At 44.5% G+C, this 16,727-nt stretch overlaps 2 protein-coding genes across 2 annotated transcripts in view; one reads left to right on the top strand and one right to left on the bottom strand.

Annotated features, from left to right (window-relative positions):
- Positions 1-13,578, top strand: part of Kiaa1467 (KIAA1467 ortholog) — a 32,111-nt gene extending 18,533 nt beyond the window's left edge. Inside the window, exons 6-13 of the mRNA XM_005378980.2 lie at positions 3,411-3,558; positions 3,914-4,055; positions 5,486-5,629; positions 5,780-5,861; positions 6,360-6,515; positions 8,707-8,824; positions 10,284-10,504; positions 11,121-13,578. Coding sequence (XP_005379037.1) covers positions 3,411-3,558; positions 3,914-4,055; positions 5,486-5,629; positions 5,780-5,861; positions 6,360-6,515; positions 8,707-8,824; positions 10,284-10,504; positions 11,121-11,126 — 1,017 coding nt within the window. The 3' untranslated portion in view covers positions 11,127-13,578. The remainder of the gene's footprint in view (positions 1-3,410; positions 3,559-3,913; positions 4,056-5,485; positions 5,630-5,779; positions 5,862-6,359; positions 6,516-8,706; positions 8,825-10,283; positions 10,505-11,120) is intronic.
- Positions 13,579-14,358: 780 nt separating this feature from the next.
- Gsg1 (germ cell associated 1) overlaps positions 14,359-16,727 on the bottom strand; it is a 16,777-nt gene continuing 14,408 nt past the window's right edge. The window contains exon 6 of the mRNA XM_005378981.1: positions 14,359-14,777. Coding sequence (XP_005379038.1) covers positions 14,435-14,777 — 343 coding nt within the window. The 3' untranslated portion in view covers positions 14,359-14,434. The remainder of the gene's footprint in view (positions 14,778-16,727) is intronic.

Here is a 16,727-nt window from a genome sequence, read left to right on the forward strand (position 1 = left end):
TAAAATAATAGGACCGCTTAGTAAAATGTTCATAAAATATGTATAGAAAAAAAATTTAAGTCAAACAATAACATGAATAGCCAAAGAAAACAGAGTTATAGTCTATGCTATGACAAGACAAGGCTGATTCTAGTATACTGCCCCTTAAATGATTGTCCTATGAGCTGCCTGGATTCACAGCATTCTGGGAGGCTGAGGCAGGGGGATTGAAGTTGAGCCAATCTGGACAATTTAGTGACTTAGTGAGACCCTGTCTTTAAAAAAGGGGGGAGGGAAGGCTGGGGATATAGCTCAGAATGAAGTCCTGGGTTCAAGCCCCAGTACCACAAAAAGAAAAAAAAAATCATCCTATTAGTTATGCAGCTAGCCATTCTGTATAGAGATAAAGGAACAGTATTTTCTCCAAATTGCAGGAAAGATAAATGAGTGAACAAAATCATCTCAATTTTAAGTTTTTGTTCCTGAAGCACTTTTTAGAACTTCTTCTCTTTTTTTGGCCATGTAGTTCAGGCTGGTCTTAAACTCACTACTCAGCCCAGGCTGGCCAAGAACTCACAGAGATCCTCTTGCCTCAGCCTCCTAAATGCTGGGATTATAGGCCTGTACCACCATGCCCAGTTTTTTTAGAGCTTCTGTCAAAATTTTTCTAAGACATTTTTCTCAGATTGCCTAATCTTCCAAGGAAATGCTTGTGGACTAAAAAATTCAACAAATGGCAAAATGAAAAATGTAGATATAGAAATGTGGGAGTATGTGGATACAGATAATTTTGCCTCATTTTGTAGCTGGTTTTAATTTTAAAACAAAAGACTTCATGGGTACTTTCTGTTGGTTTTCTTCAACAAGCTGTTTGGTCTGGAATTGGACCAGAACTAAGAAATTAGGAATTATTCAAGTAACTTTTGTTTTTTTTTAAAAACCCTAGCCATTGTGACTAAAGGGATAGGTCTAGGGAAAATTTCAAGTATTACCTCAAGTAGAGAGATTTTTCTGAAAGTCTCCTTTAGAATTTCTTTCTAATGGCACTCCAGTCAGCACAGGCAGAGCAGAGCCTTGAATATGTTTTTATGTCCTGAACAAATTTAAAGTCTTGGTCTTTATACTCCATCTCCTCCTTATTACCAGTGGTGGTTGAGGGATTTAGGGTTCAGGCTTTTAGGGACTGGCCCATAGTAAGGGGCCTGCCTCCACTGAAGAATCAGCTTCTCATTTGCTCTGAAGTTGGTCGTGTATCGCCCTGCTTGCTTCTTAGAGCTCACTCATTAGCACTGTAGTGCATAGCTGTGGAATGCACTCCATTCTGTGTGAAAAGCAACAGTCACTTCTAGAAAATACTTGGAGAGATGATGGGTTTGGAGCAGCAGCTTCCTTGTTGTTCTGACCTCTTTGCCCTTATCAGCAATAGAGAACGGGAGGAAGTATTTAAGCTACACTCATGGAAGGTGATCTCTTCTTCAGGAAGGAAACACCTTGGGCCTTTGATTTAGAGTCACTGCATTCTCCAGAGCTGAGCTGGGAGAGCTGGGCCAGCGCTGGAACTGATGTGGTTGCGGATGTCGAGGGAAGGGGCCTGGGAAGCCGGTGGTTGCTGTTCTCACACCGCGCTGTAATCTGAGTTGATTCCAGATCAGCTGGTCCTGGGTCCTCCTTGAGCATGTGGACAGCTGGTGTGAATGTTGCTCATTTGCATTTCTGGTCAGCTCTAGAAACTTCTGTCCTGTTGATGAGAAGTGAATTTTGCAATAGCTTCCACTCATTGTTCAGTGTCAGGGCCATAGAACTTGTCTGAATGAGTCTAATCCGCAACCACAGGAAAGCCCTGGGCCATTGGCCTAGTCCCTCTAAACCTAGAGCATTTTCTTATAGTTTCTCCATCAGCAGGAAGTCAAAAGCCCCTGATTTCTTTCACTTTGCTTTCTAATTTATCCAACATTTAAAAATGCAGTGCTCCTATTTGCAAACAGCAGTTTATTCATAGCATAGTCAGTTATATCAGCTTAAGCATTTGTTACTCTTTTTTTTTTCTTTTTCTTTTTTTTTTTGGTTTTTGGTTTTTCTCCGGTAACGGGAACCGAACTCACGACCTTGCGCTTGCCAGGCAGGCGCTTTGCCGCTGAGCTAAATCCCCAGCCCCTTGTTACTCCTTTTGATGAGACTGTTTCTATTTTGCAAGTAAAGATTGTAATAGCCTTTCTAAGATTTTTATTTTATAATCAATGAAAGCACCCACACCTTGTAATTAATTAATATACCAACTTTTAAAAAATTGATGTTTGCCATATAGCCATACATAAAATTTGTATTTTTAAATTTTTTTTAACTTTCAAAATTTTAAAAAAATTTATATTTGTTTTGAGGAATATGTATATATTCCTTTTCTCCTCCCCTCTACTCTATATAGCAATTTTTAAATAAATTTTTATTCATCTTGTAGCCAAAGACCTGTTTGAATTTCAAGTTTATCATATATCATAGTAGCCAGACCTCCTAGCTTTGTGATAAACTTGAATTCTCTTTATTCAGATCCTTGTTAAGAATATTTAAGGAATGGGCCCATAGCAGAGTGCTGTGTCATTCCATTAAAAACCTCTCTCTGGGTTAGTTTTGACCTCGTAAGTCCCCTTTTCTGGGTACTCTGCAGCCCATATTTCTTTATTTTGTCCCTAAGAATCCACAATGATAAATTTTGTCAAGATAATCAGTACAATTCTTGTATTTCCCAATTGATAACTCTGTCCTCAAAAGAAGAACCCTGTAGAGCTGGGGTTAATAAACTGTGGCCAGATTTGGCCTACTGCTTGTCTTTATAAGTAAAGTTTTACTGAAATACAGTCATGGCCACTCATCTTTGTGTTATCTATGACTGCTTTCATGCTGCAGCAGCAGGGTAGAACAGTTGCTATCGAGACCATCTCTCTGGCAAAGACTGAAATATTACTCTCTGGGCCTTCATGGGAAAGGTTTGCTGCTCTCTGAGAATACGTTGACAGTGGCCTGACCAGACATGGGATGTGATGACGGGGAAGCTCTGTCTATATTGATTCTACTTGGGGACAAACATTCCTGAGAGTTTCTGGGAATGGGAGTGGAGACCTGGGGTCAGGCACATGGTATTTAGCTCTAGGCTGGAACCTTGTGCCTGAGCAGACTGGTTGTTGCTGTAGTCAGCAGCAACTGTGCTCAGGGAAATTGTCTATAGTACCCTAAGGATGGCTTTTGTACCTATGGCGTATTTGCTTCATTTCTTACTTCCAGGGAAATAAGAGAGGCAGAGTTGGCTTTGTGCTTCTCTCAAATGAGGGAAATACTTGTGAGCCCTTAGCTGACAAGGAGGCTGTGACTGTCTGAAGAAGCTATTGGAGTAGGAATGGAAGGCTTTTATTAATTTGATCCTTCTTTCATTTCTTCAGCCAGACGTGTACTTTCTGCTGGTGTCTGGCCAGACAGGGAGCCCAGTGGGCCGACCCGTGAAGTACAGCATCGTGGGAGTGGGGAATCTGATTGGTCCTCAGGTGCACATCACGGCCAGTGGGGCTGTCTACATCCTGTTTGGCTTTGGTAAGAAGCAAGGCTGGTTTTCACTGCTGTTCCCCACAGGTTTGTGTTGAGGCTTGCCTTGTAAGATGGGGTGAAAACCCGGGGTTGCAGTGGGCAGCCCTTCCGTTGCCTCTTAGGCAGGCATCTGTCTCTCGCCTCCCTAAGGTAGTAGTTAACTCCACTTTCCCTTGCTGCCTTCTCTAGAGAGAAGATTCGGTCCAGCATCCACTTAACCACTTTCCCACCCACTGCATGTGGGACCACCCCAAAGAGGTTCTATTAGATCCATCTGATTAGACTATCTTTTTTCAAACCCCTACCCTAGGATATTCTATTAAATTCAACTTCTCAGTGTTGGTTCTTCCTATGGTGCTAGGAAATATACAGGCTGTCGCCCTGCGGGACATTTTTGTTCAGGCCCAAAATCGAGACAGCTCACCACCTTCTCTGCAGATAGAAGAGCCAGAATGGGAGAAGCGGAGATCCATCAACCTGTCTGAGCTCATTGACATATACAGGTAGGGCAGACACCTGTCCTCGGTCCCACTGAGGTCTGTGAGCTCACATGCTGTGGGGACTCTTAAGCTTGGTTGAGCCAGTGAACGTGTGGACAGGGATCCGAGGGAAGCAGTGCTACCCTTAAACCATCTTCTTATCTGGGAGACATGAATGAAAAATTTTCTTTTCTTAGTCACATAAGGTGTTGGTGTCTATGTGTTAGTGACTTTGCACTATCATCTCATACGTAGATTTCAGGGAAGGAAATTTGATTAGAGTTCTGAATCAGTGCCAAGACAGGGAGATAGATTTATTTAAAACGATGGTTTATAAAGCTGTGCAGATGTTGCCAACTCTTACCGTACATTTTTCTGTTAGTTGAAGAATCATATTGACAGAAGCAGGCATTGTGACCATGAAACCTTACTTTTTCTTATTTATTTCTTATTTATTTAAGAATAGTCAAGTTGTATGCAGTCCATTTTTACCCATTTAACCAAGTTCAGGTAATGATTTTGGTATTTTCTACCAGGACTTTCAAATCATTTTTCTAGCATTTTCTTAGGGATTATCATGTTGTTTTAGTGAATTTGACAGGTATTAAATCAACTAGTCTCCACAATTAGAGGAAGAAATGTGTGCCAGTAGTTGCTGCCAAACTTATTGACAATATTAGGCCTCCTGTCTGAGTCTCTGTCTGTTTTCCATGCCATTGTCCCTGGCTGTGTTACTTTTTCCAGTGTATCCAGTGTAAGAGGCACTGGACCATAGCATATTTCTTGTGCGTTCCTTTTGAACTTGCATTGAATTTTCTGGGGGTCCTGGGTATCTAAGGTGAGGAAGAGATTGAATGGGAGCAGCCAGCACAGGGTCCACTTGATAAGACATGATTGGAAATGGGTTCGAGACTACAGTTGGCTCTATGTATCTGTGCATTCCAGATTTGTGGATTCAACTAATTTCAAATTAGAAATAGTGGGAGAAAATTGTGTCTGTCCTGAACATGTGCAGGCTTTTTTTCCTTGTCATTATTCCCTAAACAGTTTAGTATAACAACCATTTACATAGTATTTACACAGCACTAGGTATTGTAAATAATATGGAGATGATTTAAAGTATGCAGGAGGGTGTAGGTAATGGAAATATTATACTGTTGTATGTAAGGGATGTGAACATCTGTGGATTTTAGTATCAATTTCTTTATTTTTTTTTTTGGTACCGGGAATTGAACTCATTGCCTTGTGCTTGCCAGGCAGGCTCTTGTGCCACTAAGCTATATCCCCGGCCCTGGATTTTAGTATCTAAAAGCGGTCCTGGATCCAATCTCCCACAGATACTGAAGGACCAGTGTATATGGAGACAGAAGTACAGTGAGAGAAAAGTCCAAAATACATGGATTCTGGAAACTATCTATGCTAAAAACTAACTGTTGGGGTCTTGTTTAACTCAGTGATGGTGTTGAGCTACTCCAGATGGTGAAGATGCCTGATTCCAACTGCAGCAACCTCCTGATTACAACCAGACAAGGTCTGGTTTTGCTTCGAGGGCAGAACCTTACACCTTACTGGACGTTGAGTCTCCCAGGCCTGCGCAGGTTGGCAGTTGCTGTTTCGGTCCCTTTCCCTATGTTTAAAAATTATGTATATAACTGCTTGATATCTGTGGCTGGTGCAAAAAGAAGGGAGGGTAGGAGTTCCTTGTTTTCCTTCCTCACTATTGATTGCTTCTTTATTCTTGCTTGCAGCCAGCCTACTCCTGGGTATTTCACCGATGATCAGACATTAGACTTCCTTCTGCAGACACAGGAAGTAGTTGGGATGAAAAAGGTAAAAAAACCCCAAAAAACCCTGGGACACAAATGAAAGCATATATAAAGTTTATACTTAGTGCCCAGCTCTTTGCTCAGCCTTGTGTAGATTAAAAAGAACCTAAAATATGATCTCTTCCTTCAAAGAGCTCAAAGTCTAACTGAATGGGTAAAATGAAAATTCACACCAGTATTTGCACTGAATACTTACCTTTTTTCATCACTATTCTCTAATAGGTGTAACAGTTATTTACATGTCAATTACATTATATTATGTATTATATTAGGAGATGATTTATGTGTGCAGGGGGATGTATATAGGTTATACGCAAATACCACATATAAGGTATTTGCTTAATACCACATATCGAGCATCCACTGATTTGGGTGCCCATAGGGAGCTCCCCCACAGTACCCTGGGAGCACTGTATGTGTATTATTTGAATATCTGTGGTGGTCTCTTTTCGTTTTGTTTTTGTGCACTCTCCAGCCACATTCACTATCTTCTCTCTTGCAGATGATGGTGGTGGACGGTGACTCTGGCTCTATCATTTGGAGTTACAGTGCTCCATGTCACATGAAAGAAACCCTGACCACCTCAGCAGTTACTTCAGACCGGAAGTCCGTCTTTCTGTTTTGGGCAGAAGGGCTGTCAGCTGCACCTCCCAATTCTGTGAGTGAGCCTGGGCGGTCCCTCTTTTACTGCGTCACATGCCAGGAGCTCTTTGGGAGCTTACGGGGGTCTCAGATGTTATTTGACCAGTCATCTTCCAAGGGGTTGGGGTGGAAACAAACTAGCATTCCCATGAGAAAAGCAGGAGCCATACTTTCCATCTTTGCCTTTTTGCCAAGAATGTAAACGTTGACCAGAGCCCCTGACTACTGACAGCCAACAGTAGGGGGCTGGATAAACTGTAAAAGATCCTCTCAAGAGACTAGGTCCAAATCTACAGATAACTCCTACATGCTGCAGTTGTTGAGGAGAAATCAATATGATTGGTGCAGAGTGGGCAGAAGTCGTCTCTTGTGGGGATGGAACTCTGAGGTGAAAGAAGAGACTGCAGGTGTGGGTATGGGGTGGGAGGCAGAGCTGTTGGGGAGGAGCGTAGATTGGGCTCAGCGGAGTGATCAGTTGGGGGAGCTGTGAAGGAGAAGGTCTGACACCTAGAAGGCAGACGTTAAGATGTGTCACGTGTTATACTGCAGTATTCTAATAGGGCTGATGAGACAGGGTGCCACCCAGGAGAGGTGCGTTGGAGTCTTTAATAAGCACTGCCCCGACCTTTGTTCCATCCAACACGTCTTGACCCAGTACTCACTGTGTGCCAGGCCCTGAGCTGTTTGTGGGGATCTCAGGATAACTGGAAGCAGTCTGGACCCTCTGGAGATGGCAGATGGCCCAGGGTTAGGGGAGCCTGATGCCTGCTGAGTCCTGCGTTCATCACCGTGTGCTCTCCTGACAAGTTATTTAACATTTCTGAGCTTCATGTCCTTAATCCATTAATAAAGGTGCTAATCTATCCCCTTGCTTTGAGAATCAAATTTACCTAAAACCTAGATTATAGCTCTGCCATGCCCTAACATGTGGCCACAGGCAGTTTACCTAACATTTTAATTTCCTGGTTTCCTCATGTAGTAAAATGAGGGGATTAGACCAGATGGCTCTCGAATATGAGCTTCTATAAATAGCAGCACAAGGGCATGTTACAAACGCGCTACTGGAGGTACAGGTAGGAAGTGTAGATGGAGGAACAAAAGATGCTGCCTTTGCTTGGGGAGACTGGGGGCCTTTTCGTGAAGTGGCATCCACACTGGGGATCTGAGGACAGGAAGTGTTTTGATATGTGGAAATGAAAGTGTGGTTAGACAGTCTGACAGGGGGATAAGGTTGGCAACGGGCAGCTGAGAAGCAACGGGAAGCATGCCGTGAGGGTGACAATCAGACATTCTGCAAGCATAGGTGGGCAGTAAATCATTGCAGTTGAAGTCGGGAGAAGGGAGGTTTTAATAGTGTAAAACTTTGCTTTTTGTGCTATGGATTTTGGGCCTCATTCTGTAGGCAGTGAGCAAGGCATCTGGCTATTTTCCGGCCACTTTAGTGGAGCCAGGGCTCTGTCCCTGCATACCTGGGTGTGTGAAGATGCACTCTGCCGCTTTGTGGGCCTGTGGTGGGAGCGAGCTTGTGAGCTCCTGTGCACGTTTCTCCTCATTAAGCGAACTTTTCCTTCCATGGCTGCGCATGTGTGTCCCTGCCACAGCCTACCCCTCACAGAGGTCGCACTGATGATGGCCCCATTGGAGGCCTGGTGCTAGGCCTTGGAATTTTGGGTTTATAATGGATTTGCTTGTGCCTGATCAGTACTCTGCTTATTTCAGGAACTGATAAGATTTTTATAAATTTTAACCTGTTTCTTGCAGTTGGCTTTGACATCTAGAGAAATGAAAGATCTTTGGCTCACACTGTGTTTTCAGAAGTAGATTTTTCTCTCTACAAAGCCCCACCTGCTGCAAGGAATGAATCAGTACCCTCGTTCTCCTGCAGGCAGAAGGAGGGTTATTCTCTGCAGCATGTTCCTCTTGGGGCACGCACATTTCCTTTCTTTGTTTTTTCTCTTATAAGAGGGCATTTTCTAGCTATAAATAGAGATTTGAAGAAGTTACTGATGAGTCAGTGTTTTGAGCTCTGTGAGATAACATGTCTCCTGCAGATGGGAGTTTCTTTCAAACATGTCCTTGCAATTGGGAAGGAGAATTGAGCACCCGAGAGGAATGAGTAACCACCACCTTTTTCTCTGCCCGTTTCTCCTGTCCTGTGTGGGAATGTAGAGTTACCTTTGCTCTTCCTTTTTGTGGCTTATTGTCAGGATGTCATCCTAGCGGCTGATCCACCCAGCCTTTACCACCTTTACCTCCTGCATCCAACCTTCCCCTCCATCCTGCTGGACCTGTCCAATGCCACAGGCACAGTGACGGCCTCAAAGGGTGAGTCCGTGATGGGGGTCCCTGTGCGCGGACAAGGGGAGAATGTGCACCGGCTGTGTAGGGAGGGACCCTTGCCCCAGTAAGGAAAGGACTGTGCTCTGTGATAACAGTAGTATTTTCTCTAGAGTCCCTGCAGGTAGGGGAAATGGCCGTTCTGAAAGGCTCCAAGGTGGGGGAGCATTTACTGAGCCTTGATTATATGCTGGGATTGTGCCAGAGGCTAAGACATGCGGGACTAGGTTATCTTTTTCCTCAGTTTTCTTTTTTTTTTTTTTTTTACCTCTTAGGGGCATATAATATGGAACTGAGGGACATGAGGGAGGTAGAATAGTTTTTCAGGGCATTGACTTACTGGAGCTTTTTGAATAGTAAATATGCACACTGCATAGAAATAAGAGTCATTGTATAGATATTAGAGTCAAGAGAAAAATCAAAGGAGAAAAGAAAAAATGCCCATAATCTGATTACTGATTATGACATTTGGAATTGTTTTACTGTATGTGTTTATCCAAATAAAACTGTAAAGCAGAACTGGGGCCGTATATTAGAGACCCTTAATTCAGGAAACCAAGGACCTGAAACTCGGCCACTGCCGCCTGCTTCTCTGGGTTGTCTGCTGGCCTCCTCCTCACAGGTGCAGCCTCGGGCAGCTGCTGTTCCTGTTGAGGGCAGGGAAGGGGAAGCTGGGTCTGGCCACATCTTTATGGCTTTCCACTCCTTGCCACTTCCACACTCCTTTGCCTCTGGTTGAAGCAGTGGGAGAAATAGCTGACCCGGAACACTCAGGCCGGCTGTCCACAGGCTGCGTGTGTCATGTCAGTGTGCAGAATTCTCTGAGTGATCTAAATGAGCTACTTTTCCAATATTAGCAAAGAAAAATATTCAGGGAATGTTGAATAAGGTTAAATAATAGCAGTGAGAATCTTGAGACCATTTTTATTATAACCACTATTTTAAAGAGGAAGCAAAAGTAGATATGGTGGTGCACACCTGTAATCCTAGCACTCTGGGAGGCTGAGTCAGGAGGATCACAGGTTCAAACCCAGCCTGGGTAACTTAGTGAGACCCTGGCTGAAAATGAAAATTAAAAAAAAAAAAAAGATTAGGCAAAGCCAATACTAGTGAGGTAAAGAGCTTGTGTGACCATGCACTGGCAATCCAGGGATCTTGGGCTTTCTAGTCTGGCTCATTTTTGTACTGAATGTGTGCCATAGTGGGTATGTTCTCTCATTTGTTGAGTTGAGGCTTTCTTGGACACGGCTTCAGAGCAGTAAAGGTGCACAGACAGAGGCGGCAATCTGCCAACACAGTCTCTCAGCTCTGCACCCTTCGTGCTCAGTAAAGTTCCCGTATGAATTAATGCGTGAATGAATGAATGAATGTTGCTGAACAGAATCACTCTCCTACTAGTAGAAGCCGTCTGTCCTTGTTAACAGCTTTCCTTTTTGTTCCTCCTCAGTTGGAATCAATGACCTCTGGAAAGATGCCTTTTATGTCACCAGGACAACGGGGCCAAGCCCCGAAGGGCATCCTGCACCCGTGGTGGTCAGCAAGCTGAGCCTTCGGTGGGCACTGATGGAGAGCCAGATGGTCCAGCTGAAGGAGACCACCCCCAAAATCGGCAGGGGAGAGCTGCGAAGATTCCTCTCTAGGATAAAGTTTGTTGATTCTCCCTATCAGGTGGATACCTTCTGAGATGCGTGGTTACTCTTGAGGGCTTGGGACAAACACCACAAACAGCAGCTTTGATCGTTAGGGAGCATGGGGAGCATTTTTGAGTAGATGAGTATCAAAACCCAGTCATTTTGGACCAGTACTGTTTCCCAAGGGTACTTCCTGACCAGGCAGAAATGGTTCTGAGTTAATTGTTTTCAGATGGAAATGGTTGTGTCACCCTTAGTGGAATTTGGAAATGTGGGGTCATGGATTTTATTGTCCAGTGAGGTGGGTGGTGTGGAACCTTCTCCCATTTGCTAGGTAGGGCCCGGCAAGGATGCTGACATCATGCAGGGCCCACAGCAGTTGCACATTACAAACAATTACCTTGCTGAAAATGCTAATGTCTGTTTCCCACCCCCTCTTCCCTCAAACACTCTGGTCTAGTTCAAAGCTCAAGAGCTTATCAATGAAGAAGGGACAAAGTCTCCAGGCCTTTCTGGAGGGAGAAAGAGTAAACTATTGGGGCTAAATGAGAAGACAGGAGAATGTAGTCTGACCTTTAGATTTCCCTCATTTCTTTGAAAATTTCTAACATGAAAAAATACAAAGTTACTGACACTTCCCCCTTTTACCACAGGTTTAATGGAATCTTCAGTTTCAGAAGTAATCAAGAGTGGGTCCCTTCTCTCTGCTGTCAGTGTAAAAGCAATTCCTTGGGGAGAGGAAGACTTCGGCCTTGTCTAAGCACTTCCACATGACTGATCTTTGCACTTTGGAAGGCTGTTGGAGCTGCGATAACGCATGACCTGCTTGGCTGGGGTATCACACCACCTTTCCAGTTCCCGCATTAACCCTCTCTAGGAACTCTATGTGGATAGTTTGGAAATGTGAATCTTCTAGGTGTTTTTGTTTTGTACATATAATTTATAAACTGTTGCTGGGAAATCCAGTAAAGCCTATAACTAGGACATATTTTGTTTTGCATTATGCTGCGTGTATATATTTTTCGGTGTTGTGGTGAGATTATTTCCAGACATGCCCTAAGCTTCAGGGATCCCATTTCTTGTCCTCTGGAAAAACATGTGGTTTGGTCACCTTGAGACTTGCAGATGGCCTCCCTGTTTCTGAGGGTCACCCATCTCTCTCCTCCCGTACCATGGCAACATCTGAGCTGTAGACAGCAGAGAAAGAGATTGCCAGGGGAGGACAGAGGTGTCCATCTAGCGTTTTCATCTCTTCTTTCCCCAGACATCCTATCTTTAAGTGGCCATGAGAATAGGCATGTTCCTATCAGAAGGGGAGCGAGAGAAGAGTTTCAGTGGCTCACCTCTACCCAGGTCCATGTGTTGTGTTTTTGTTGGCTGTGCCAGTCATGACCTCTGTCCCTGCAGCAATGTCAGAAGGGCACGAGTGCATGCTGTCTGCATCTCAGGGGGCTGGAGTCAGGGCCCAGGAAGCGCATGCCCTTTCCATCCTCCTTGCCTCCTCTTACCTTGCTTTCTCCTTTATTCAGGGATTTGTTTCTGGACTATTTTGCTACTTGAGTCCAGTATGCAACCATTTTGCCCTCCATGTTCCCTTACAGAGCCTTTGAAGCTTGTATTTTGAGAAGATTCTTATGTAAATACTATAAATTTTATAAGTGATTAAGTTCTTTAGAATTATTTCCAGCACTTACTTTCCCCATTCTTCTATATAAATTTGTTACTTCTAGGTCATTGTCTATATAGCAGAAAATCCAGTGGTAGCTGATGAAAAAAAAACCCTGCTTTTCTGCTTGAGTAATTTTGATAGACCATCCCTGAGTGAAAATCAGGTTTTGTACCTTCTTGGTCTACTTTCTTTTTAGCTTGTTTTAGTCAAGAGAGTCCAGAACATGATGGATTCAAGATTTCAAGGGATATTTATTAATTGCCCACTGACAGGTGTTAGCAGGGGATTAGTAGCAATAGATGCAAGTAGATATATTGTTTGGCTTGCAGATTGTCTGGCTATGGATTGGCCTTAGTGGGTTTCTGGGTACCTCTACCTTAAGACCATGAAAGTGTATTTGCTTTCAACACTTCTTAAGTTGTGGGTGGGTTCAGCTTGACTTTAGTAGAACAGTTAAGAGAATACCCTTAGTATGGGTATCTTCACTTTAGATTCTTTTCCAGGCATTTGAATCTACTTGGGTATAAGGGTCTGGGATCACAGTGATGGCAGACCTTTGAGAGCTTTTAGTAATAACAAACAGCCTGCTGTGGCATGCATGGCATAAGTTTGCCAACACTGGCCTAGGATATAGTTCTCAGGACTAATGTGTAGTGGACCGAAGCCCCAGACTGGTAATGGTCCTATGGCTTGGCTGAGCCATCCAGGCATAACCTGTTCTCTACCATGTTGAGGCTTTCTGGGAAACCAGCCAGCACAGACAGGAAGAAAATGCAAGTTGTTTATTGAAAATCTGCTTGGCTGGGATTTGTTTGGACGGAGGACTATGTGTGTATGCAAGTTAAGTCTCAGACACAGGTAAGAGGAATCTAGAAAATAGTGCAACTGAATTCTATCTCTTAAAAACTCCATTGTGTAAGTTTGAAGCCCTCCTTGCTAAACACAATGAAAGCTCTAGTTTTACTTCCTCTTGAAGCTAGTACAGAAGGATATAAGGGCTGCTGAAGATCGAGGGAGATTCACCTGAGTGATGCGGGTGCTGGTCTCTTGTCCAGTGTGCCCGTGAACCACCCGCTCCTTGCAGGCAGCTACTCAGCCCAGATATCCAAGACAGGAAGCGCTCCTTTCTCTTCCCACCCCAAACTCAGGCTTTCCAGCACAGCCAGCTGGACCACTACTTAGTGGCAGTAATGACTTCTAGAAATGCAAGGGCTTTCTCCTGTCGATCTCCATTTCCTTCCCTTGCAAACCCTCCCCTCTGTACTAGGCAGGATCCTCACTAGCCCCCAAATGTGTGGCATGGTTCTCCCAACTAACCTCATGAATGTGAATTGCTGTCCTTATTGCCCACATGAAAGGAGAGCCAGCTGGTCTGTTGTCCGAAAGTACTATTTAAAATGTGAACTGTTATAGAACAAATAAATACCGTGTACCGGAATGTACTTGTGTGTCATTCTTGCTCTTCTTGCCATTGAGGTTGGTTTGCTTCCTCTTAGGGGAAAAAGGATGTCTGGGTGGATGGGTTTCTTTGTGGAGGAAAGGGGAGGGCAAGCTTTGCAGAAGGGAGAGAGTAGGTGGCGTCCAGAGAGGAGCCTCTGCCCTGGCCTGGTTCCCTGGAAAAACCCTGGTCTGATTCTGAGCACCACAGTTGCATCTGAATAGCCTTTGTAGGCCATTTCTAGAAATGAACCTATCCTTGTGGGCTGTAGAAGCCTTTGTGTACCATGCCACCCTTCTAGTGGCTTTTGGGGTAATATTTACTAGCACTTTCCTGTGTGCTTGCGATGTGGACGTGGGTCGCTGTAGCAGGCCGTGTGGAGGACACCTTCCTATCAGAGCACTCAGCAGCACTTCCATCTTCCAAGCTGTGACTTCTGGAAAGACACCAGTGCACCAGGGACTGTTGAGCCCTAGTCAAACTGTGGTTAATTTGCTTACCTCTGTTTGTCTAGTTTCTAGAGAGATTATCCAATTACCAGATTTCTAAGACCCCCCTAGAGGGAGGAATTGTATTTCACTCCTCCTTTATCTCCATTGTTTAGTGCAGAACCTGGCACATAAGCAATCAGTGAAGGATGAGAAGAGAATTCTGGACGTAGGAGATACAGGGGATGGACACAGTGAGACAGCTGTGAGGGAGAAGGGGTAGTGGCCATGCCTCTCAGGGCTTGTACTTCAAGATACCCTTGTTCTTAACTTCTAAAAACCATGCAGAGACAGACTTTGGCTTAAGCAGATGTTGATAACAAGTAACCACGTAAGGTAGGGTTCAGCCTGCTCTCCAAACCCACTTAACTCCTAACACTGCTCTTCCTTTACAGATGACTCAGCCACTTCTTTCAGCTCAGGGCTGGAGCCTTGCTGAAATGCCTTGTCTTGTAGCGCTGAGTAGAAGTCAACACCTTCCGAGACAGAATGGACGGGCTGATTGTGGTACTGGTGGTAGCTGATCAAAGGACCCCCTGGGTGGGCTGCACAGGACAGCTGCTGGAGGAAACACCGGTGGTGATTGGGTAGGCAACTCGGGTTTTCTTTGAAGCTCTTACTGTGCCTGCACTTGAACTCCAGCACCATCCTGGTGTACGTATTGAAGGTAGTGACAGCCGATGCCATGCAGCAGGTGAAGGAAACCCAGGCTGTGCTAGGGGCACACACAAAAAAGGGACAGAAAAAGCATGACTTTCTTGAAAGAAAAATGCCATTATCCCTTCCCACTAAGCTGATGCCTTTTGGGGACTTGGGGGCCCAAGTGTGCTGCCTTCCACCATGTTTCGCGTGAAGAACCAGTGTGTCTCAGCATGTTGCTCAGTGGTAGTGCCCTTGTCTAGCACACGCATGGCTCTAGGTTCAATCACTGATACTGGCAAAGAAAAAATAAATTAGCCTGTAGCTGTAGCTCCGAGGTGGAGCATTTACCTAGCATATGCAAAGCCCTGGGTTCTATTCTTAGCACACAGAGGTGGGGGTGCAGTGAAAAGAGGAAGGAGGAGGATGAGCCCATGAACCTTGTAGAACAAAACTAAACAAGGAATTCAGTGGAGTTGTGCTGTGCCTATTTTGTATGTATATATCCTTCTTCCACAGCTGCAGTTACCCATGATTCCACAGACCTGATCCCCTTCCTCTCCCTTTCTCACCCCACCCTGCCAAAGATTTCCTCCTTTACTCAGGTGCCAGAAGAAATCTGCCTCCCCTTTTTCTTTAACCCTTCTTTGTTTTGAACTGAGCAGTCTTAGGATCCATAAAGTTGGGCCTTTGAGAGTCATTCATGAAAACATTAGTACAAATCTGAGGAAATTATTTGCTTATTCTGAAAACAGTGTGGTTCTTGGCTTCAGGTAGTTTATAATGGATGCTCCAAGAGAAGCTGGAGGTTAAGAGAAGCTGGAGGAAATCAAGAAAGACAAAGACACATTAGGGAACCATATCAAACACATTCCTAAAAACTTGGAACGCGAAACCCCTAAATCTCCCTGTGATTCTGGGAAGCTCTGGGAGCAGGAAGTTTTGTGAGGTTAGCAGGGCTGTCATGTGGCCAAGGGATGGTTAAAGCCAGGCCGCAGCTGGTACTGGATGTTCCCATCTGCTGCCTCTGAAAAACTAGGCAGCTTCAGGCCGGGCGACTTCCTGGTGGATGTTTTGCAGCCCAGCTCCCCAGATGCAATGCCGAGGGCCTGAAGGTAGAAGAGGTGAGAAGTGGTGGGTTGGGGAAATGCTAGGCTGATGCAGTGGCAGGGGAGTAGACCAAAGGCTCCTGAACCAAAGGGCACACATGGCACCATGAGGAAAGGGCACAGGATCTCATACCAGACACGGGTTGGTGTGCCTGAGGCCTTCATTCCAATGCAAACCTGAGCTTAGCACTGCCTTCTCTGTGCTGTCAATGCACATATCATGTGCCCTGGGCAGTTAATGGGAGTCCAGGTTGGCAGCTTCACAGTGAGTAAAGAGAAGCGCTTCTCGCAGGAGAAGGTGGGGGAGCTTTTAAAGCCAGTGTTGGGGTTGAGTGTATGTGTTTTTCTGGCTGCTTTTCTCTTTTTAAGAGAAATTCAAAACGACTGACCCTTTAGTTCTTTAAAGAATAGAGAATCACTGTGGGTAGGGAAGTTTATCTCGAATACAGTTGGGTAGAAGCAGAATAAAACAGGAAGTGGTAGTTACTCTTGGGATTTATAGGAGAGTTTATAATAGATGGAAGAAAACTCATTGATCATCAACTCAGGTGAGTTGGACTTCAACCCGAATTTCAAGGCTAATTATTCTTCATTTCTTGAATGCCTTGGAATCATAAAATGTGTATAAAAAAGCATCATTTCCATAAGCCAGAGAAAATCAGTCCCATTTCTAAAGGGCAACATACATAGCAGGTGAAGAAGCAATGGCCATCTCTGTGAGCAGAAAAGCTAGACAGTCTGGGAGGTGGAGGAAGAGGGATCATAAGTTTGAATCCTACCTGGGTGACTTAGCTACTGCATGAGATCTGACTCAAAAAAAATTAAAAATGGGGGCTGGGGATATAGCTCAGAGGCACAGTGCCTGCCTGGCAAGCACAAAGTTCTGAGTTCAATTCCTAGTACCAAAAAAAAAAAAA

Source organism: Chinchilla lanigera, unplaced genomic scaffold (assembly GCF_000276665.1).
Source record: "Chinchilla lanigera isolate Chin_1 unplaced genomic scaffold, ChiLan1.0 scaffold00012, whole genome shotgun sequence".
Taxonomy (NCBI): Eukaryota; Metazoa; Chordata; class Mammalia; order Rodentia; family Chinchillidae; genus Chinchilla; species Chinchilla lanigera.